Source organism: Grampus griseus (assembly GCF_964374135.1).
Source record: "Grampus griseus genome assembly, chromosome: 5".
NCBI lineage: Eukaryota > Metazoa > Chordata > Mammalia > Artiodactyla > Delphinidae > Grampus > Grampus griseus.
In genome coordinates, this window is record NC_138998.1 from 60,552,334 (window position 1) to 60,576,606 (window position 24,273).

General features: G+C 37.1%; 1 protein-coding gene across 3 annotated transcripts in view; it reads left to right on the top strand.

Moving 5' to 3' along the window:
* Positions 1-24,273, top strand: part of YEATS2 (YEATS domain containing 2) — a 109,686-nt gene that overhangs the window by 42,460 nt on the left and 42,953 nt on the right. For 2 of the 3 annotated variants that reach the window (XR_014296737.1, XM_082654228.1), the window contains exons 8-12: positions 7,193-7,354; positions 16,197-16,308; positions 19,969-20,013; positions 22,262-22,442; positions 23,422-23,664. Coding sequence is in view for 2 of the 3 variants with exons in the window: in XM_082654228.1 (XP_082510354.1) it covers positions 7,193-7,354; positions 16,197-16,308; positions 19,969-20,013; positions 22,262-22,442; positions 23,422-23,664 (743 nt within the window). In the remaining variant the exon portion in view is untranslated. The remainder of the gene's footprint in view (positions 1-7,192; positions 7,355-16,196; positions 16,309-19,968; positions 20,014-22,261; positions 22,443-23,421; positions 23,665-24,273) is intronic. The other variant, XM_082654229.1, reaches the window with a different exon arrangement.

Genomic DNA, 24,273 nt, shown 5'->3' on the forward strand with positions numbered 1-24,273 from the left:
CTGCATTGGCAGGCAGATTCTCAACCACTGCGCCACCAGGGAAGCCCATAGTGTTTGTTTTTCTCTGACTTATTTCACTTAGCAAAATACCCTCTAGGTCCATCCATATTCTCACAAATGGCGAGATTTCATTCTTTTTTATGGCTGAATAATATTCTATTGTATATATATATACCGCATCTTGATTCCATTCATCTGTTGATGTATGCTTAGGTTGCTTTCATATCTTGGCTATTGTAAATAATGCTGCAGTGAACATAAGGGTATATTTATCTTTTTGAATTAGTGTTTTGAATATGGTTGGAATTTCCAGAAGTGGAACTGCTGGATCATGATAGCCATTCTGACAGTTGTGAGGTGATATCTTATTGTGGTTTTGATTTGAATTTCCCTGATGATTAGTGATGTTGAGCATCATTTCATGTGTCTGTTGACCATCTCTATGTCTTCTTTGGAAAAATGTCTATTCAGGTCCTCTGCCCATTTTTTTTTCTTTTTTTTTTTTGCGGTACGCGGGCCTTTCACTGTTGTGGCCTCTCCCGTTGCAGAGCACAGGCTCCAGACACACAGGCTCAGCGGCCATGGCTCATGGGCCTAGCCGCTCTGCGGCATGTGGGATCTTCCTGGACCAGGGCACGAACCTGTATCCTCTGCATTGGCAGGCGGACTCTCAACCACTGTGACACCAGGGAAGGCCTCTCTGCCCATTTTTTAATCGGGTTGTTTGTTTTTTTGATGTTGAGTTCTGTGAGTTCTTGGTATATTTTGGATATTAACCCCTTATCACAGATATGTCATTTGCAAATATCTTCTCCCATTTATTAGGCTGCTTATTTGTTTTGTTCATAGTTCCCATCAATGTGTAAAAGCTTTTTAGTTTAATGTGGTCCCATTTGTTTATTTTGGCTTTTGTTGCTCTTGCCTGAGAAGACATATTCAAAAAGATATTGCTAAGACTAATGTCAAAGAGCATACTGCCTATGTTTTCTTCTAGGATTTTTATGGTTTCAGGTCTTACATTTAAGTCTTTAATCCATTTTGAGTTTATTTTTGTATATGGTTTGAGAAAGTAGTCCAGTTTGATTCTTTTGCATGTTACTGTCTGGTTTTCCCAACACCATTTATTGAAGATGCTATTTTTTACCCATTGTATATTCTTGCCTCCTTTGTTGTAGGTTAATGGACCAATAAGTGTGGGTTTGTTTCTGGGCTCTCTGTTCTGTTCCGTTAATCTGTGTGTCTGTTTTTATGTCAGTACCATACTGTTTTGATAACTGTAGCTTTATAGTGTATATCCATTCATCTCTTGACAGACACTTGTTTCCTTGTCTTAGCTATTGTAAATAATGCTGCAGTGAACATGGGAGTACAGATATCTCTTTGATATCCTTTTTTATTGTCTTTGCCTATATACACAGAAATGGGGTAGTTTTTAATTTTTTGTGGACCCTCCATACTGTTTTCCATAGTGGCTGCATTTACATTCCCACCAACAGTGTATAAGGGTTCCCTTTTCTCCATATTCTCACCAACACTTGTTATCTCTTATATTTTTGATGATAGCCATTCTAACAGATGTGAGATGATAACTCATTGTGGTTTTGATTTGCATTTGCCTGATGATTAGTGATGTTGATCACCTTTTCATGTGCCTTTTGACCATTTGTATGTCTTCCTTGGAAAAATATTTACTTCCTCTGCCTATTTCCAAGTCAGGTTTTTGTTTTGTTTTTTTTGCTATTATGTGAGTTCCTCATATGTTTTGAATATTAACCCTTTATCAGGTTTATGATTTGCAAATATTTTTTCCCATTCCATACGTTGCCTTTTCATTTTGTTGGTGGTTTCCTATCCTGTGCAAAAGCTTTTTAGTTTGTTGTAGTTCCACTTGTTTATTCTTGCTTTTGTTGCCTCTGTTTTTGGTGTCAAATCCAAAAAATCATTGCCCAGACCAATATCAAAAAGCTTACCCCCTTATACTTTCTTTTATGAGTTTTATGGTTTCAGGTCTTAAATTTAACTTGTTAATCCGTTTTGAGTTTATTTTTGTGTGTGGTGTGGATAGAGGTTCAGTTTCATTCTTTTGCACATGGCTTTACAGTTTTCCCAATACCATTTATTGAAGAAACTATCCTTCCCCCATTGTATATCTTATCTCCTTTGTCAGAAACTAATTGACCAGTAAGTGTGGGTTTATTTCTGGCCTCTCTATTCTGTTTCATTGATTTATGTGTTTTTATGCCAAAACAACACTTTTGATTACTGCAGCTTTGTAATATACTTTGAAATCAGGAAGTGTGATGATGCCTGCAGCTTTGTTCTTCTTTCTCAAGACTGCTCTGGGTATTCAGAATCTTCTCTGGTTCCATACAGATTTTAGGATTGTTTTTCTATTTCTGTGAAAAATGCCATTGGAATTTTATAGGGATTGTATTGAATCTAAATTGCTTTGGATAGTATGAACATCTTAACTATTAATTCTTCCAATACATGAGCACAGAATATATATTTATTTGTGCCTTGTTCAGTTTCTTTCATCATTGTCTTATAGTTTTCAGTGTACAGGTCTTTTACCTCTTTGGTTAAATTTATTGCTAAGTATGTTGTTGTATTTGATGCTCTTGTAAATGAAATTATTGTCTTAATTTCTCTTTCTGATAGTTTGTTGTTAGTGTATAGAAACACAACTGATTTTTTATGTTGATTTTATATCCTGTAACTTTACTGAATTCATTTATTAGTTTTAACAGTTTTGTGGTGGAATCTTTAGGTTTTTCTATATGATATTATGTTGTGTGCAAATAGAGACCATTTTACTTCTTCCTTTCCAGTTTGGTTGCCTTTTATTTCTTTTTCTTGTCTAATTGCTCTGGCTGGGACTTACAGTACTGTGTAGAAAGACGTGGCAAGAGTGGACATCCTTGTCTTGTTCCTGATCTTAGAGGAAAAGCTTCCAGCGTTCACCATTGAATATGATGTTAGCTGTAGGCTTGTCATATGTGACCTTTATTATGCTGAATTATGCTTCCTCTATACCCAGTTTGTTGAGAGTTTTTATCATGAATGGGTATTGAATTTTGTTAAATGCTTTTTCTGCATCTATTGAGATGATCATATGATTTTTAGCCTTCATTTTATTAATGTGGTGTGTTGCATTGGTTGATTTGTGGATGTCAAACCATCATTGCATGCCTGGAATAAATCCCACTTGATCATGTTGTTGATACTTTTAACACATTATTGACCAGGGGATTTTTGCAGAAACTAACACCTGTGGCTGATGGTTTGTTATGTAAGTGAATATTGAAACGCCTGCGTTTGAGTAAATATCAGCAACGTTTTTTGCACTTAATGTATTTATTTGAAACTTTGTACATGTCTTACTAAAGCATTCTGATATTTCGTTAGAGTGTGATAGGCAGTATAGCAGGCACCTCTGTGCAGGGGAACAGAACATCTATTACAAATATACCATGTTTCAATGCACTTTCCCCTGGAATAGCAGACTCTACACTTTCTGGTGGCATTTTTTTTTTGGTCCTGTGGGTATTATTTCCTCTAGAATATATTCTTTTATTTTACCTGATAGTTGACAAGGTGGATCTTTGCGGCGCACTGTTCTAGAAACGCCACAAGAGGACCAGGTGTGGGACTACCGCTGTATTACCAGAATGGTCAATTCCCCATTCTCTAGCTACTGCTAACAAAAATTGCTTGTAAGTCACTTTATTCTGTGCATTAAGGCTGCAATAAATTTTAAACACATTGAATAAAACTGCAATTACTCAAATATAAACCTACTTTCTTATACCATTTTCGAGTTCTCCGGAGGATATTGAAGTTTGCCAGATATTGATTGGATCGATCAACTCCCTTCATGTATTTATTATACTCTAATATACAGGTGGGCTTAGTTATCTGATGGCCAGTCCTCCATCTTCTTTTCCTGTAGTTGCTGTGGAGGTGTCATGAATAGTTGTCACCATGAGGACTAGCCTCTTGTCTTTCCATAGAAGAAGAGTCACTTCTCCTTTCCATAAGAATGTCATTTCTCCCCTCTGTAGATTTTTAGATTTCTCCTTTAATTGGTTTGGTAGACCACGATTCTCTCTTATAGTCCCACAAACTCTGGTTTTATTCTTCAACAATATTTCAGATGTGGACACACTGTTGTAATAATTGTCTTGGTAAATATGGTGCCATGAACCGAGATAAGGTTGTAGGACCAATAATATTGTTTCTTGCAGTTTCTTTCCTTCACCCGTGTAAATCTCAAAGTTGCCTATATATCCGGTTTCACTTTCACTCACCATCCTGACCAAAATTCCATATTTTGTAAGTTCTCTGGGATTATAGGTTTTGTTTTCTTTTTTTTTGGATTATAGGTTTTGAATCTGAGTTGTCCCCTCCACTTTATCATTGCCTCCTCAAGTGATAGCTCTTGTTTGGGTATATAGATCGATTGAAATTTTGGTAGAAAATAATCCAAAAGAGGTTTTTGAAATTCTGTCTGTAGCAAATGGAGTTTCTGAGTTATCGGTAAAGTGAATAAATACCATTATTGGTTCAAACCTTCTCGTCATAATCTTTGGAAAGATTGGTGTTTCGGGATCAGTCAACCAGTATTCTTTCCAGTGTGACTTTCTTAATTGTCCCATCAAAATTATTTTTATTTTATTTTTTTTTTTTTTGCGGCACGCGAGCCTCTCACTGTTGGGGCCTCTCCCGTTACGGAGCACAGGCTACGGACACACAGGCTTAGCGGCCATGACTCACAGGCCCAGCCGCTCCGTGGCATGTGGGATCTTCGCGGACCGGGGCATGAACCTGTGTCCCCTGCATTGGCAGGTGGACTCTCAACCACTGTGCCACCAGGGAAGCCCCCATCAAAATTATTAATCCAAGAAACTTCTTCATGTCACTATTGGTTACATCAGTCCATTTTAAAGCCTTATCATACTTTTTATTTATTTATTTTGTGTACGTGGGCCCCTCACTGTTGTGGCCTCTCCTGTTGCGGAGCACAGGCTCTGGATGCGCAGGCTCAGCGGCCATGGCTCACGGGCCCAGCCGCTCCACGGCATGTGGGATCCTCCCGGACCGGGACACGAACCCATGTCCCCTGCATCAGCAGGTGGACTCTCAACCACTGCGCCACCAGGGAAGCCCCTTATCATACTTTTTATATGATTTTTCATTCTGTTGGTAATACAGGTTTGTTTGAGAACCGACCAACTTGAAAAAGTCGTTACCAAAAATTAATTCTGTTATTTCACTAACACTTTGCGGGTTATTACATTCAGTAGTTACACCTGATACACCTGTAAAGTCTTCTAATTTTCGTGAAGTGTTGTCTTCAATCCACTCTTCCGTAGAAGCAAAGGAGCATTCTCCAGCACCGTGAGTTTCATTTTCACTTTCCGTATCAGAATCAATCACTAAGGTTTTTTGTCTTTTTTTGGTCTAATAATTCACATCATCTGAATCAGAACTATATTCTGAAGAACTGTCATCTTCTGAGGCACTAGTGTATATGTTGCTGGGACAGTCAGAGAAAGTATCTGTATAAAATTCACCGAAAAATTCTTCTTCACTCAAAATTTGTGATGCGTCATTTTTGAAAATTTTATGGTAATAAACTTGCATTTATAATATACACAAGATTGGGACAAAAACCTAACAGAGCAAAATGTGAGTGATAATGACAGTCATAAGTTGTATAATGAACCCTTGATCAATTTTAAGCTGTAACAACTTCACACTGTGATGTTAATTGTATCACACTCTATTGATACGTCTCCAATCAATAACGCTCGGGTAACAAAAGACGCATTATTACCTCTCAGGTCAGTAATGTGTCAGTGTACTGTTGAATTCTGTTTACTAATGTTTTGTTGAAGAATTTTGCATCTACTTTTATCAGGGATACTGGCTTGTAATTTCCATGTAGTATCCTTATTTGGCTTTGATATCAGGGTAATTTTGGCTTTGTTAAATGAGTTTGTTGGGCTTCCCTGGTGGCGCAGCAGTTGAGAGTCCGCCTGCCGATGCAGGGGACACAGGTTCGTGCCCCGGTCTGGGAAGATCCCACATGCTGCGGAGCGGCTAGGCCCGTGAGCCACGGCCACTGAGCCTGCGCGTCCGGAGCCTGTGCTCCGCAACGGGAGAGGCCCCAACAGTGAGAGGCCCGCCTACCACAAAAAAAAAAAAAAAAAAGTTTGTTGAGTGTTCCCTCCCCTTCTGTTTTTTGGAAGAGATTGAGGATTGGTACCAATTCTTTAAATGTTTGGTAGAATTTACCCTTTAAAGCCATCTGGTCCTGGAATGTACTTTTTTGGGAGGTTTTTACTAATTCAATCGGATTGGTACCAATTCTTTAAATGTTTGGTAGAATTCACCCTTTAAAGCCATCTGGTCCTGGAATGTACTTTTTTGGGAGGTTTTTATGAATTCAGTCTCCTTATTAGTAATTGTTCTGTTCAGATTTTCTATTTCTTCACTATTCAGTCTGGGTGAGCTGTGTATTTTTAGGATTTATTCACTACTTCTAAGTTGTCTGGTTCGTTGGTGTTTAATTGTTCTCCGTCTCTTATGATCCTTTGTATTTGTGTAGTATGAGTTGTAACATCTCCACTTTCATTTATAATTTTATTTATTTATTACCCCCCCCCCTTTTCTTGGTAAGTCTGGGTAAAGGTTTTTGTCTATTTTGTTTATCTTTTCAAAAAACCAGCTCTTAGTTTCTTTGATCTTTTCTACTGTGTTTTTGGTCTCAATTTATTTCCACTCTGACCTTGGTTATTTCCTTCCTTCTACTAACTTTGGGCTTAGTCTGTTTTTTTCTTTCTAGTTCCTTACAGTGTAAAGTTAGATTGTGTATATGAAGTCTTTCTTTTTTCTTAATGTAGGCATTTATCACTGTAAACTTCTTTCTTAGAACTGTTTTTGCTGCATCACTTAGGTTTTGGTGTGCTTTATTTCCATTTTCAGTTGTCTCAAGATGTTTTTTGATTTCTCTTTTGATTTTTTTTTCACCTATTTGTTGGTAAGTAGCATGTTGCTTAATCTTCACATATATGTAAATTTTCCTATTTTCGTCTTGTAATTGATTTTTAATCTTGTTTTAAGTAGTAGTTAATTGGTTTGTTAGGAAAAAAGAATTCGAGTAGTTTTTTTTTTTTCTCTACTCTAGGTACATACCTCCTGATAAGAGAGAAGAAAACGACCAATCAACCCACAAGTGGATGGTATATGTCCGAGGGTCTCGTAGAGAACCCAGCATTAATCATTTTGTCAAGAAAGTTTGGTTCTTTCTTCATCCCAGCTATAAACCAAATGACCTTGTGGAAGTTAGGTGAGCACACTTGAGTTATTAAACCTGAGAAGTACAGATACACTGAAGTGGAAGGAAAGTGATTTAACTTGAGAACACTCCCTTGAAATTCTTGTGTCATTAATAATTTACTCAGCTTCGGCTTTTAGTCACAGTATAGTTTTAGCTGTGGTTCTGTCTTGCAGATTTCTGTCTCTCTGAACAGGTACCATCCCCTTCTGTCAGGTTGTTACCATATGAATTATATTAGCTGATTCTCCTCTCCTGGAAATAGCTTAACTTGTTTATATAGATACAACGTTACTGTTTTTTATGATTATCAGAATATAATAGAATTAAATAAAGTTTCTGAAATTACAGAAATATTTAATGTTGAAAGTTCTCCATGATCTCACCTTCTCAGAAGTAACCCTTAATGATATTTTTCCTGTATATATAAACCTAGTATAGTTGTTGAGGTTCTTTGTTGTCATTATTTCACAAAGATGGAATGATAATATATATATTGTTCTGAAATTTGTTTCATTTAGGTGTATTCTTTACATCTTTATGTGATGTTACATATCACATATATATTCATTATATGACTGTATTGTGGAAGTGGTTGTGGGTCTTTATCAGTGAAATCTCCTGTATCCTCAGCTTTCTTCAGAACATTCCCTCCACTCCTGACTCTTAAGTAAAAACATGGCTATCTCCTGAGAACACCACTTCTCCCAAGAAAACTTTCAAGTGGCAGCTGTTTTTTTCTCTCATACAGCATGTACCGTTGGGTCTAAAAATGGGCTGCATGTCTTTCTTGCTCATATTTGTGGCTTCTAGACCACCTTTTCCCTTTTTCTCTCTAAAAACCTCAGCTCCTTAGAAGCTTTGTAAGGTCTGCTGCTCCTCCTTGTCGCAGGCATCTACTGATTTCCCAGTCAATCCTCTCTTTCAAAAACAGTTTTAGCACCTGGTGTACTGATTTTCTGTCTAGCAGTGCTCTTTTTTTTTTTTAAATATTTATTTTATTTATTTTTGGCTGCGTTGGGTCTTTGTTGCTGCTCACGGGCTTTCTCTAGTTGCGGTGAGTGGGGCTACTCTTCATTGCAGTGCGCAGGCTTCTCATTGCGGTGGCTTCTCTTGTGGAGCACAGGCTCTAGACGCATGGTCTTCAGTAGTTGTGGCTCGCGGGCTGTAGAGTGCAGGCTCAGTAGTTGTGGCGCACGGGCTTAGCTGCTCCGCAGCATGTGGGATCTTCCTGGACCAGGGCTTGATCCTGTGTCCCCTGCATTGACAGACGGATTCTTAAGCACTGCGCCACCAGGGAAGTCCCTCTAGCAGTACTCTTGCCCTCATTCTTAAGAGCTTTGACATGCAGATAGACAATTCGTCCAAAACCCTGGTCTCCCAGTTCATTGATAACCTCACTTTAATAATAAGGTTATGGTAGTGATATACCATAGAATCTAAGCTGAGTAAGGAGAGAAGGAGATTACATAAGAGCAGTGATGGGTAGTGCAAACTGGTGTGGGCAAGAAATGGAAATCTCTGTGGGGGTCAAAGGAATGGAGTCAGAAGATAGGAGTTGTTGGTCAGAAAGTCAAATACCTGGAAATGAGATTTTTTTGTAGCTAATACAGAACATTTATCTTCTTCATATGGCTAGTTATGCATTTATCAGTTACCAGCTGATCTGTCCTTTAATACACACTAAATTCTGGCATAAACATGGATCTGATGCTAGATTCCATTAGTGATTTTGATTCCTGTACTAGTATTATACTATTTTTTTAAATTAATTAATTAATTTATTTTTGGCTGTGTTGGGTCTTTGTTGCCGTGTGCGGGCTTTCTCTAGTTGTGGTGAGCTGGGACCACTCTTCATTGTGGTACGGTGTGTGGGCTTCTCATTGCGGTGGCTTCTCTTGTCGCGGAGCACGGGCTCTAGGCGTGGGGGCTCAGTAGTGGTGGCTCGTGGGCTCTAGAGCGCAGGCTAGTAGTTGTGACGCATGGGCTTAGTTGCTCTGCGGCATGTGGGATCTTCCCGGACCAGGGCTGAAACCTGTGTCCCCTGCATTGGCAGGCGGTTCTTAACCACTGTGCCACCAGGGATGTCCCTATACTATTTTAATTGTTTTGCTGTATAGTATATTCTGATGTCCGGTAGAGTATGTTCCCCTGATTATTATTATTCTACAGTTTTTGTCTTGGTCATTCTTGAGTATATATGTTGTTCCAGATTAGTTTAGAATCTCTGTCAAGTTATGGATTGAAATTGCATTGAATTAGTGATTAATTTTCACACTTTTTATGATATTGAATCTTTTTGTCTTGTCTATCCTGGGGAATCAATGAGTGTAAACAAGATTTTTTTCTTTTAATGTTTATAAAACTCCCTGTATTTTCTTGACATATTTCACTGGATAGAACCTCAGAAAAGTGTTGATAGTCTGTTATTTTCTAATGGTAGAGTTTGATAGAGGAGCAGTTACATTCTTAGGCTCTCAAACATTAGTATTGAGAAGGCCTTGTCTGTGATTTTGTTTCAGTCTATACCTGATTCATGAAATCTTTCAGAAATACCCGATACAGCTCATCTAGCCTCACCTGGAATTCCACTGGTGACCTAGACTTGTTTTCTTTGCTAGGAATACCATCTTCCTATTGTCTGTCTTCTTCACTTACACACACATGCACATATGCATATGTACATGCACACACTGTCTTTCTTAAGGTCTGCTGTTTATGCTTCAAGACATAACTCAGGTTACTTTCTCAGTGAATCCTTCTTTGCTCTACTTTCTTACAGGGGTTAAAATACAGTAAATGATTGTTTACTTGAATTCTTGGGATAGTAACAATATTTTATAGTTTAAGATAGCTTACAGAGTAACAGTATTTTCTGAGTTTAGATATACTGACTCCAGATAAGTCCGGTATTTTAATACACATATTTTAGTGAGTTTGGTAAGAAATAGTAGATGAGTTTAAAAAGTACTTTGTCTATAAAAATATAAATAATAAAAAGAATATATGGGGGCTTCCCTGGTGATGCAGTTGTTGAGAGTCTGCCTGCCGATGTAGGGGACACGGGTTTGTGCCCCAGTCTGGGAAGATCCCACATTGCCGTAGAGCGGTTGGGCCCGTGAGCCATGGCCGCTGAGCCTGCGCGTCTGGAGCCTATGCTCTGCAATGAGAGAGGCCACAACAGTGAGAGGCCCGCGTACCAAAAAAAAAAAAATATATATATATATATATATATATACACACATATATATATATGTTTTAATGTCCAGACCAGCAAGAAATTCCTTTATATAGTAAAAACAGCAACAAAAATACTGTTTTAGGAAAACATTTTATTTGATATAAAGCATGTGAATCAGTTAAAATGTATTAATCATATTTTGTATTGATGATAAACATCTGATTTATCAAAAATGGGATTAAAAACTCATTACATAAAACCCTAAATACTTAATGATGCAAATCAATGCATATTTTATTTCTCAGTTCTCATCCCAGGAATTGGAATTTGTGAAACACACTGAGTTCCTTTAAGTTTTAGAATATATCATGCAGTAATATATGAAGTTGTATTTATTAAGAAATCTTTACTAATCTGCCAGTAAAGGTGGCAAATCACACTTATCAGGTTGTATTGTAACGGTCTGAGGAAATCCAAGGAAAAGATCATACATATAGCTCCTCTTCAAATTTCTTTCTCATCTTATACATCTGTAGTATCTTCTGTTAATAGTAAATGAACTTTGTTTTCTGAAATTTATGAGGCTTCACATCATGGAAATAGCCTCTGACAATTATTTTCTGTCTAGTCCATGCCACTCTGACAGTATTGCATAACTGGCTGTGGTGGTATATCTGACCAGTTAGTTTTTCACAGCTTGTGAATTGCACCATTACTACATACCTTTCCCAAGAGCATACTTTCCCATACTTTATTAACTACTGGGTTATGATTTTTAAATAGTATTTTAAAAGAGATCCTTGCTTGTGTGCTTCTGGTGTTTAAAACTCCTGAGAAATAATTTGTTAATGATCAACCACATCTCTGTGTTTTTATAGCAAGTAATGTATATAAGTTTATTATTACACTTATTAATTTACATGTATGTCTCCCTTAGTAGATTTAGAACTTCTCGATGTTTGGGACCTTTTCTTAATTCTTTCTCTCCCTGTGATCTATCTAGCACAGTGTCCAGCATGTAGTAAATGTCATTTCTTGTTGAGTGAATTATTGAATTCATGATGTGAGCTATTCCATTTGTAGGTGGCTGTGTTTGTTTGGAAGTTTTTAATTATATTGAGCAGAGACCTAACTTCCTTTAACTTCTAAACAGTACACTTTCCGTCCGTTAGTTTTGTAACACCACACAGAATCAGTGTAGTCCCTTTTCCATGTAGCTGTTCAAATATTTTGAAAGCAACTGGTAGGTCTCTTCTATTCTCCTCCAAGCCAAATATCCACATTTCAGTTGTCATTCGTGTGACTTTGTTTTTTGTTCCTCTGCCATCCAGGTTATATTCTCTGACACACTCTGGTTTGTCTGTATTCTTTTTATTTTGGCGGTACGCGGGCCTCTCACTGCTGTGGCCTCTCCCGTTGCGGAGCACAGGCTCCGGACGCGCAGGCTCAGCGGCCATAGCTCACGGGCCCAGCCGCTCCGCGGCATGTGGGATCCTCCCGGACCGGGGCACGAACCCGTGTCCCCTGCATCAGCAGGCGGACTCTCAACCACTGCGCCACCAGGGAAGCCCTGTCTGTATTCTTAAAATATTCTTCTTAGAGCTGAACTTTAAATTTCAGGTAGGACAGAACATTAGCATGTGTCGTAGATTTAATTGTAAATCTGTGTTCTTTACAAGGCTTTTAAGGTGGTTCTTGTGTCAGGTATCTAAAGGAACGTGATGAGTAGGCGAGATCTTTTCAGCTGCCTTGAAACTTGGGGATAATCTTTATCTCTGGACCAAAGCACATGTATTTTCATCGTGCACTCTGAATCTGCTCGTCAGAGCACATTACCTGATGAAGAGCATAAGTAGATTCTGTTCCTGTAGACCATCTGTTTTCCATTTGGTTCAGTTATTCCTTAGCCAACTTCTTAAAAGCTGTGACTGTAAACTTTGCTTTTAGGCACAAGATAGTCACTAAGTGTATGCCAGGCTCAGGACTTGATACAGGGTTAGCAGAGATGAAGAACACTTGGTTACTGTACTGTGTCAGTAGAATATTCCTGCCCTTGGTGCATGAGAGACTAGAGTGTGCTCAGCCCCCAAGGGAATGTCCTAGTGAGCCTCTTCAAAACATTTGTATCATTAAAAAAAATAAGCATGGGCCCTGGAGTTTAAATCTCAGATCCACTACTTATTTGCTGCATGACCTTGGGCTAGTTATTTAGCCTCACTGTGTCTCAGAGGGGATATCTCATATTGTGATTTAAAAATTAGATAAGTTAATAGATATAAAGGGCTTAGAACAGTGGTAGGATCATAGTAAACAATATAAGTGTTTGCTTCTGCGGCTGTTATAAGGAACAGAATGTGTTTACCCTGAAAAGAAGAGAACTTAGTGGAATGTTTTAGTTTTTTGAAGGTCATGTGGAGGAGGAATTTGTGATTGTAGAAGGCATACTAGAAGTAACATGCAGGAGGAAGATGAAATATTTTTATAACAGAACTCTTTAGAAATGTGATACAGAGTGTTACTAAAGTAATGAATTCTGGGTCACTAGAAGTGATCCTAAAAGACTGGTTGCCCATTTGAATTGTTTGGGCGAGGAATTGTGCTTCATTCTGTATTTTTAGGACATTTTAAAGCCTAGTTTTTTAAAGCCTAGTATTCTGTGGGTTGTCTTCTTGGTTATTGATACATTTCACCCTCTATGAGGAATCTAGAAATATAGAAGTCTATTTAGGGGAAGCAGTCCCCTTTTTGTGTGAAATACATATGTCTTTTGAAGTATAACATTTCTGTAGCTGTCTTATCTGTTGGTAGGTCTTGGATTTCTTTTTTGTTTCCAAAAATACGGTTAGGGAGGAATTTCCTGTTAAAAAGCATTGTTCCTTTTTCCTGATTTGTCTGTCTTCTGTCTTCCCTGGCAGCAGTCCTTCCTGTCCATTCACTAGAGCTTAGCCTATGTACACAAACTGAGGAGCACAGCTGATTTACTATATCCTTTGTAAGAGAAATTCAGCATACAAACCATGAGATTGACGAATATTGCAAAGTGAATTTGGGCCTTCCACTTAGCTTTACTGGAATTTAAATGACTAAACTTGACATCAATAGAATTTCCCTTAATTATTCTTCTTAAGTCCACCATGTCTGTAGGCCCCACTGTATCTCTGGCTTTGGATTCCTTTTCAAGCTGCTGTCTCAAGTCAGCATTCTCATTTGACCCCAAGCCTGTCTTTATTGCTGTCTGAACCTATGCTGACATCATGGCTACTTCTCTTACTAACTCAGCTGGTTCCTTCCATCCAGGGCACTGTGTTTCTTTGCTTTCTTTTCTCTAGTTTATAATACAGCTGTTGCTTCCTCTACTTTCCAGGCTTCTCTCACACTCAGGGATTTTTCCTGCTTTGGGCTCTCCTGGTAGCCTCTGGTTTTGTGCCTGATGATTCATATCTGTTCCTAGACTCCTCTCAGGTTGTGTTCTTGGACTCTGCCCTTACTGAATTCATGTCCCTCCTTAGTTTTCCAAAAGCACATCCCACTGAAAGTTCCTTTCTCCCTGCAATCTTGGCATTCTCTCTCATTATAGGAATTCCAAGCCATTGATTCATAATGAACACTTTAATTTTAAAGCATTCTCTCTTTCCTCCATTAACTTAAACCATATTATTCTTGAGTACATGAAGGTCTCAATTAAATTTTTAAACTTTTTATTCTGGAAAATTCCAGACATATATTGGGTTGGCTAAAAAGGTCCTTTGGTTTTTAAGTAAAAATAAAAGACACATTTTTCATTTTCACCAAGAACATTATTGAACAGTGGATTCACCGTTTTGTTCCACTACCTTCTGCCAGTTTTCAGGCAACTTCATAATTCCATCTTTCCAAAACTTTTTATGTTTTTGAGCAAAGAACTGTTCTAGGTGCCTTTTACAGTCTTACAGGGAATTGAAATTTTTTCCATTTAAGAGAATTCTGTAAAGACTGAAGTAAATGGAAATCCAAAGGTGCAATGTCTCGTGAATACAGCAGATGAATCAGAACTTCCCAGGCAAGCTGTAACAGTTTTTGCCTGGTCATCAAAGAAACATGCGGTCCTGTGGTATCCTGATGGAAGAAGGTTATGCATTTTCTTTTGACTAATTCCGGACGCTTTTGGTCGAGTGCTGCTTTCAGTTGGTCTAATTGTGAGCAGTACTTGTTGGAAATAATCGTTTTGTTTTCCAGAAGGTGCTCATAATAGAGGACTCCCTTCTAGTCCAGCCATGTGCACAACATCACCTTCTTTGGATGAAGACCGGCCTTTGGTGTGGTTGGTGGTGGTTCATTTCACTTGCCCCACAGGCAAAGCTTCCATTCCACATTACTGTACAGTATCCACTTTTCATCGCCCGTCACAATTTGTTTTAAAAACAGACTGTTTTCATTATGTTTCAGTAGAGAATCGCATGGGGAAATATATGGTCAAGAGGTTTTTTTGCTTATGTGGAACCCAAACATCAAAGCGATTAACATAACCTAGCTGGTGCAAATGATTTTCAATGCTTGATTTGGATATTTTGAGTATGTTGGCTGTCTCCCACGTGGTATAACATTGGTTGTTCTCAATTAATGTCTCGATTTGATTCCTGTCAACTTCAACTGGTCTACGCAACCGTGGAGCATCGTCTAGCGAGAAATCTCCAGCGTAAAACTTTTGCAAACCACTTTTGACACATTTTGATCAGTCATAGCACCTTCTCCATACACTGCACAAATCTTTTTTTGCATTTCAGTTGCATTTTTATCTTTCTTGAAATAGTAAAGCATAATATGCTAAAAATGTTGCTTTTTTCTTCCATCTTCAATATTAAAATGGCTACACAAAAATTCACCCATTTTGATAAGTTCTTTTTTAAACGCACGCTGATATGACAGCTGTCATCATACAGTCTAACAAAATTGTTTCAAATGAAGTTAAAGACAACTAAGTGCTACTAGGAGCCATCTTACTGAAAAAAATGAACGTACCTTTTGGCCCACCCAGTACAAAGTAGAGTATATTGAATCCTCACGTACCCAACACCAATTATCAACAGCATGCCAGTCTTTTTCTCATCAATCTTCCTTTTTATTCTCTTCACAAATTACATTTTGACTGCTGAAAATTCTCTAGTCCAATTAGCATTCACACACATTCCTCTCTATTCACTAAAATTATATAAAGTCATATATAATTTAAGTCTTCTTAGTAGATAGTTTCAAATAAATTGTCACTTTCAGATTGGGCATTCATGATTTATTTTGTTTTTGCCAGAGTGGAGGAATAAATGATTGTCTTGGGGTAGGGAACATACCTCCCAGCCTATGTCTATCAAGTAGCAATCAAGGATTCTGGCTTTAATACTGCGACATCCATCAAATCACCTTAGTTCCCTGTCTGGGAAAATAATGACATTGGATTGTATGGTATAAGTGTCTTAGCTCTAAGTATTCGGTAGTTGAAAGCTTAATGTAGGTTTGAGTTGAATTTTTTATGATTTAGCATTTTAGCAAAATTCAGCGTATTGATTTAGCATCAAGTGAGGAAATCTAAATAATTATTAGAAACATGTGAAGTTCTAACTTAGCCATTATGGGAAAACTATTCTTTCTAGAATGAGAGAGTGAACATGGACTAATACATTAATATCTGCTTTTCCCTAGAGAGCCTCCTTTTCACTTGACCAGAAGAGGCTGGGGTGAGTTTCCTGTCAGAGTTCAAGTACACTTTAAGGACAGCCAGAACAAGCGGATAGATATCATACATAATCTGAAGGTATTGTAACAAAACATTGCTCCCCAGAAATGAAGTATCTTTTTTTTGTGTGGTACACGGGCCTCTCACCGTTGTGGCCTCCCGTTGCGGAGCACAGGCTCCGGACACACAGGTTCAGCAGCCATGGCTCACGGGCCTAGCCGCTCCGCGGCACGTGGGATTCCTGGACCAGGGCACGAACCCGTGTCTCCTGCATCGGCAGGTGGACTCTCAACCACTGTGCCACCAGGGAAGCCCTGAAGTATCTTTGTTCACCTCCACTTAAAGTGGTGGGTTAGCCCTCTGAGAGAAGTGGCCACGGATAGTGGGAGCAGGATAAATCTTTTTGAGTGTGTTTTGCTTACTGCTACAACACTTGCCTTCTGAAGGTTGGGGAAGGGGTCACTTTACAGCAGAATGTATATTCTTTAAAAAGATGAACTGGTCAGATAATCAGAAGACTTGAATCTCTGATCAGAGCTCACTTGTACTGTGCTACCTGGGGCTAACAAGTAAATGAAATCTTTTTCTTTTTAATCTGTATTTTACTCTTCACATTTTAATTTTCTGTAAAAAGAGGCACAAATAATAAGCCTTGTCTATTTATCTTTTAAGGATAAAGATAGAAGTGAACATATTTTAGGAAATATTAAGTACTGTGGAAGGTTGTAATACTTTTGAAATCCTTAACTGATATATCCACATGGTTTATTATGTAACCATTAAAAATTTTATTTTAAAAAGTGTTTTTTATACATGGGAAAAACTACCATTTTAGTAAATGAAAAGCATAGAGTATAAAACTATGTATATAGTATGAGGTCAACCAAGATTTTAAATAGGTGGGAAAAACACAAAAGAAATACCCTAAAAAGTTGGAGTAATTGAAGTAATGACATTGTGGGAGGTTTCTCCTGCCCCTTTTTTCTGTGTGTGCATGTGTGTGTTTTTCTTTTCCAGTTTTATATAATAAACATTTAACTTTCATAGTTGGAAGACAGACCATTTTTTTAAAGTGCCCCACATCCCTCTCTGTTGTAACCTCATGTACATTTTCTCTCCATAAAATATAATCCTAATATTGAACTTCTCCCCAAATGCCCTTACTTTGTGATTTACCACATTATTCTCATTAATTGCCCCCAAGTGAATCTGAGTACATTTTCATAATTCCTGTTTTGTTCCCTTTGTTCCACAAATGTACCCGTTTCAACCTTAAGGCCGCCTGAGATTTGTCCTCCATTGTTGGTAAACAGCACTACTTAACTTCATGTTTAAGTTATTTTCTAGAGATTACTGTAAAACAAGATTGCCTTATAACCTCAGAGAAGAACTGAAACCAAATAAAGAACATATAGCCACTTGGTTCGGAGGGGCAGGATATGTTCCCACTTACTTAGAGGAAGGTCTGAAATAGTTTTGCTTTCCTCTTAACTTATTTTAAGCACTGTACATACCATCTTATATTGCACTGGGCCCAACCCTAATCCCTAAAATAAAGGGAATTGTTTACATAGTTTTTATACATATTTTATTGTCCTTAGAGTTCCTGGTGAATGATTGAGACAGTTTTTAAAGTATTTCTTACCAGATTTTCCTTAATTTTACTATATATTACATGTTGATTGGCCTTGAGAACTTAAGCACCTCTGTTGTGACCACTGATCTTTATTTATTCTGGAGTATCATTTTTCCTGCAATTTCTTTGGTAACTCTCAGAACCATCTTTGATTTTTCCCTCTGTGTTCTAAACATTTGTTCACTTGCAGACCATTAATTTTTCTTTTAGACTACCCTTCGCCCTTTCCACTCTTACTAGGCTATTCTTATACTCTGTCTCCTGATTAGCTTCTTTAATGCCAATCTGTCTTTTTTCCCTCAGTCCATTCTGTACACCGCCATCAGATTAGTCTTCCTAAAACAGGAGAACCATTATGTTGTTCCTCTCTGACAAGCTTTGATTGAATTCCTGTTATTCAGGTTCAGACTCCCCTGCCTACTATTCCAGGCTCTTCACATTTTGACTTGACATACTTTGCCCTAAATTATCTCACACTAATCCCCTGCATGAACTTCCTACTCCCGCCAGGTCAGTCTGTTCATGTCCCAGAAATGCCTTAGGCCAGCTCTTAAGTCTTTTATGCTCTTCCCTCCTCGAATGCCTGTGTGTATTCTTTCCATTCTTCACGTTCCTATGTAGCTTTTCCTGGCTATTAAAGTCCATAGCAATCCCTCTGTATTCTGAAATTCTGTAGTACATAACAATCTATATTTGATACTGTAATAATTACATTATATACTAAATACTCTAAGTGTTAAGAGTTCAATAAAATTTAAAGTTTCTGGGATGAAATTCACATATCTGCATCCCTGACAGGTAGTCACCTAACCTCTCCTCAACCATCACTGGAGCACAGTAATTCCCAAAACAATCCATTTATCCATTTAGTAAATAAACTTTTAGAAGCTTCTTTCATAAATTTACCTAAAACTGTTACCCGTTTCTCCCCCGCCCCCCCTTCTAACCTTGATCTCATTTATCCTAGTTTGATTTCTGGAATAGTACAGAACAGGACTTTGTTTTCTTTTGTAAGAACTCTAAAAATGTTTAATGATAACGTTTGTGTCTCTCCTTAAATCATTTCTTCCTCAGCCAAAACCTGTTCTTGTAACGTTTCTTGTACGCTGTGCTTTCTTTCCAGTTTCTCTTGTCATTTTGATAATAGTTCTGTTTCATCAGTGTCTCTCTCAAAATGTGGTCCCAAGAATAAAACATCGGCCAGTGCAGATTACAGAGACTGTTATATCTGTGCTCTGGAGAATATGCAGAATGGATGTAGCCTTAAAATTGCTCGTATCTTTTTAACAGTCAACCTGTTGGCGAAGGTTTAAAACTCCAGATGTGTTCCATGGTGCTACTATAAATCTACCCTCTATTGCCTTTTCTATTATGAACACTAGGTCTCATGACTGAGTTGTCTTCTCTGTGTTCCCTGCTAAGGAACTCAGCCAGACTGAAATCTACTTCTTGCAAGCCTTTAGAATTTTCTATTTACTAACCTATCCCTGGCTTCATTTTTTCCCCCATCTCTCCTTTCCTTTTCTTTCCTTTCTACCCAACTTAACCATTTTTACCTATTGATCTTCCTGTATAAGATTTATATGGTAAGCTGCCACAAATCCTTTTTTAAAATTTTAATTTTAAATATAAATTAAAGTATAAGAACCTAACCTCTTTGTATGTAATTGTAAACTTTTTTATTTATATTTTTGACATTCCCTCAATTTATACTCCTTTCTCTCCTCTAAAATAAATCATCCATGAAGTTAATATACTGGTAGTTATTAGTATTGCCTATATTGCCTAAATTTTCATTCATTTTTTGCACAAGTGCTTAGTAAATATACCCTAAGTATATAATTGTGTCATCACACTGCATGTATATTTTTATAGCCTGTTTTTATAATAACTACCTATATGTCTGAGGTTGTTTTTATTTATTTTACTCAGTTTTTCTCTCAGAAAATTGAGGGTTTTTATTGACATGATGAATTTATATGTTATGAAAAAGTAGAGCCTATGATATGAAGACTTGCAGTGAAAGGGGTTTTAGATAAGACTGTATCCTAAGCTTTATAAGTAAGCATAGTGAAACTTAATACTCTTCTGTCTTTCAATAGCTGGACAGAACTTATACTGGCTTGCAGACTCTTGGAGCAGAGACGGTAGGTTATTTTCCTACAGTATTATTTGGAAACAAGTAGAATAAAAATTGATCTTCATTTTTAATTAGGAAAAAAAATGAACGCTTAATTTTATAAAAAGTTTCTCTCCCCCCTTATTTACTTATTTATTTTTAAATTGTGATAAAATACACATAAAATTTACCATTTTAATCATTTTAAAGTGTTAGGTGGTGTTAAATATATTCACATTTTCACGCAGCTGTCACTACCATTCATCTCCAGAGAACTCTTCATCTTGGAAAACTGAAACTACCCATTTATAATAACGCACGCTCTTCCCGTAACCCCTAAACCACTCTTCTATTTTCTGTCTCTATGAATTTGACTACTCTAGGTAACACATAAGTGGAATCATACAGTATTCTTTTTTTTGTGTGACTGCCATATTTCACTTAGCATAATGTTCTCAAGATTCATCCATGTTATAGCATGAATAAAAATTTCCTTCCTTTTTAAAGGCTGAGTAACATTCTGTTGTATGTATACATCATATTTTGTTCAACCACTTGTCTGTCAATGAGCACTTGCGTTGCTTCCATCTTTTGGCTATTGTGAATAATGCTGCTAAGAATGTGGGTCTCTCTGTTCGTGTCCCTGTGTTCAGTACTTTTGGGTGTTTACCCAGAAGTGGAATTGCTGGATCATACAGTAATTCTACTTTTAATTTTTTGAGAAACCACCACACTGTTTACCATAGCAACTGCATCATTTTACATTCCCACCAACAGTGTGTAAGGGTTTCGATTTCTCCACATCTTTGCCAGTGCTTGTTGTTTTCTGTTTTTTTGATACTATCCAGGGAGTGTGAGGTGGTATTTCTTTGTGGTTTTGGTATGCATTTCTGTAATAATTATTGATGTTGAGCATTTTTTCATGTGTTTATCAGCCATTTATATATCTTTTTTGGAGAAATGTGAATTCAAATCCTTTGTCCATTTTTGAATTGGGTTGTTTGTTTTTTTGTAGCTGATTTTTAGGAGGTGTCTCTATATTCTTGAGATAATCTCTTATCAGATATATGATTTGCAGATATTTTCTCCCATTCTGTGGGTTGCCTTTTCACTCTATTATCGTGTCCTTTGATGCACAGAAGTTTTAAATGTTGATGTAGTCTAATTTATCTGTTTTTTCTTCTATCTGTACGTTTTGTATCATATCCAAGAAATCATTTCCAAATTCAGTGTTATGACACTTTGCCCCTATATTTTCTTCTAAGTTTTATTGTTTTAGGTGTTATGTTTAGGTCTTTGATCCATTTTGAGTTAATTTTTGTATATGGTGTAAAGTAAACTTCCACTTTCATTCTAATGCATGTGGATCTCCAGTTTTCCCAGCACTATTTGTTGAAAAGATTGTCCTTTTCCCAATCAGTGGTCTTGGCACCCTTGTCAAAAATAATTTGACCATGTATGTGAGAGTGTATTCTATTCTGATGGTCTATTTGTCTGTCTTTATGCTAGTACCACACTGTTTTGATTACTATAGTTTTGTAATAATAAATTTTGAAATCAGGAAGTATTAGACCTTCAACTTTGTTTTCCCACCCCATCCTCCCCCTCCTTTTTTGGTATTCATGATATATCAGCAGTAGCCATTATGATTAGAATTAGCTAAGTTAAACCTTACTCTCTTCAGGGAAATGTGCTGTGTTATGCCAGAAGTTATTTATTGAGCACATACTATATGCTAAGCACTGGTTCAGGTACTGAGGATACAAAAATGAACAAATGAGAGTAGCTACTACTCTCAAGGAGTTTTATTCTTGGTTGTATTGAGAGTAGGGAGAAGGTATATGGTAAATATAAAAGCAAATAAGATAATTTCACTTACAAATAAGTGCTATAAAGAAGAGAGTAGCCGGAGGACAAGTTGGGTGCTTTAGCTAGGTTGGTTAGGTAAGGCCTCTCTGAGAAGGTGACATTTGATTGAGACCTAATGGTGAGAAAGAGGCAGTCATGCTGAGATTGGGGGAAAGAGTGTTCTAAGGTGCAGAAACACTAAATGGAAGTTCCCCAATTTTATGATTGGTTTCATTGAGTGATCTATTAAGCCAGATTAGATTACATTCTGGGATAAATCCTTTAGTTATTGAGATTGAAATTGCCTTTGAAGTATGAATAGAAATCATTTGCAACGTCTGTTAGAGCACCATGTTTTGAGACAGGTTTGGGGCTTTCTGTGACATTGATGATGGATTCATGAGCCCAGTTGTTGCCCGATCGTGTAGGTAGTGGATGTTGAGCTCCATCGGCATTCTCTTGGAGAAGACACCGTTTATCCTCAGTCCTCCGAGTCAGACATCTCAGATGCCCCACCATCCTTGCCTTTGACCATTCCAGCCCCTGTGAAAGCGTCCTCACCAGTAAAGCAGTCACATGAGCCAGTACCTGATACCTCTGTGGAGAAAGGTAGTATATATTTTTCCTTGTATGGAAATGCATTTTTACCTTGTATAGAGCAGTCATTATGGCGTGTTCCTTTCCATCACTTGATGTTGAACTGCTGTTTTCAGTGCCTTATGAGTGTATGGAAAATAAATTTTGCATAAGTAGGCATGCTGCTCTTCTACACAGACCTATTATGAAAATAGCCAAGCCCTTACTCTTCTCAGAAAAAATTTTTAATGCAGTTTTATTGACATTTTATAGAACACAAAACTCACTGAAAAGCATTACATTTTTATTCTTTGATGAATATAATGGTTTCCTCTAATATGTTACAGGAAGACTTTCTTGTTTGGTCCATAATTGTGTGAACAAGAAGTTCAAATATTAGTATCTAATCTTATTTAAAATACAATATAAGACTTATCATCAACAAATGTATTTTGACTATGGCATCTTTTTATTTAGTAAATATATAAGTATATAGTTAAGTATTTAAGTGTTCACTTATATAACATATACAAGTACGATATAAAATTGATTCTAAATGGTGTTAGTATGATCTGTAAGTCTACGTTTAATGTGATGTTAATATTTTAGTTCTTTTATAAAAATCTCAACTTTATTTCTCTTAAGTTTCAGTTGCATCCTTTTTATGGGCATTTAATAAAACAGGACATCATTAGATTAAGCTAATGCTTTCTTTTGAGTTTTTCTTCTCTAAACAGTTTATCAATTCATATATAAAGAATGGGAGAACATAATGAACTTATAAATTTTATTATATAGTGTTAGCTAATATGTTTTCTAATTTTTTGAAAGAAGCATTTTAATGAAACATGATTCTAGGCATGATATTTACATTTCACCAGAAAATACATAAAGCAGTGTTAAATACCAGTCAACTGTATTTATTTTACTACTGGTAAATGGCTTAAATGGTTCTTGAAATGGTGAGGGATTTCAAAGTGGTTGATGACTTATTTGCGTGTTTCATTTCAAGAAGGATTCCCAGCCAACACTGAAGCTGAGAGACACACTACATTTTATTCTTTGCCATCTTCATTGGAACGAACACCCACCAAAATGACAACATCCCAGAAAGTCACCTTTTGTTCTCATGGCAATTCAGCTTTTCAGCCAATAGCATCAAGTTGCAAAATTGTGCCACAAAGCCAGGTTCCTAATCCGGAGTCACCTGGAAAATCCTTCCAGCCTATCACCATGAGCTGCAAGATTGTCTCAGGTATACGTGGTATATATGAATTTGGTGTGTGTAAAAATTGTTAGAATGATAAAGTACTATGGCTTTTTTTTTTTCTTTTTTTTTTTTAGTTTTTTTTTGTTAGCTTTTCTAAGCAGGGTTTTTGTTTAGTTAACATGCAAGCTCATCACTGTTGATTAGCAAAGCAAAAGTGTCACAAAACAAAAACAAAAGTCATTCATATGGAAACAATTTTTGAATGAGGAAAGAAATAAAATTCAAAGCACCCAAATTTTCATCTAGAATCAGCACAGGTAAATTGTTTGCTAGGATGTATGGAGGAAACTAAGGTAGGAATTAAGTGTGGGAATTATATATGGAAACCAGAGTGACTAGTAATAGAAAAAAATTAGATGCCTTTTGGTTTGTAGTTAAGCTTCAAGGGTTGGTTTGGGATTGAGATATCTTTTATACTCTATAACCACACTAGAAATTTACTCATTCCTGTGATAGGTCGTTCTGAGGTTTCATTTTCACTGAGGTTGAGTTGTCCATTGCCGCACAACAGTTTATGTTAGGTAAACTTCTAGTAGAAATATGCTTTATAGTTTCGACTGTGCCACCTCAGAAAAGACATGAAAGTGAGTCAAT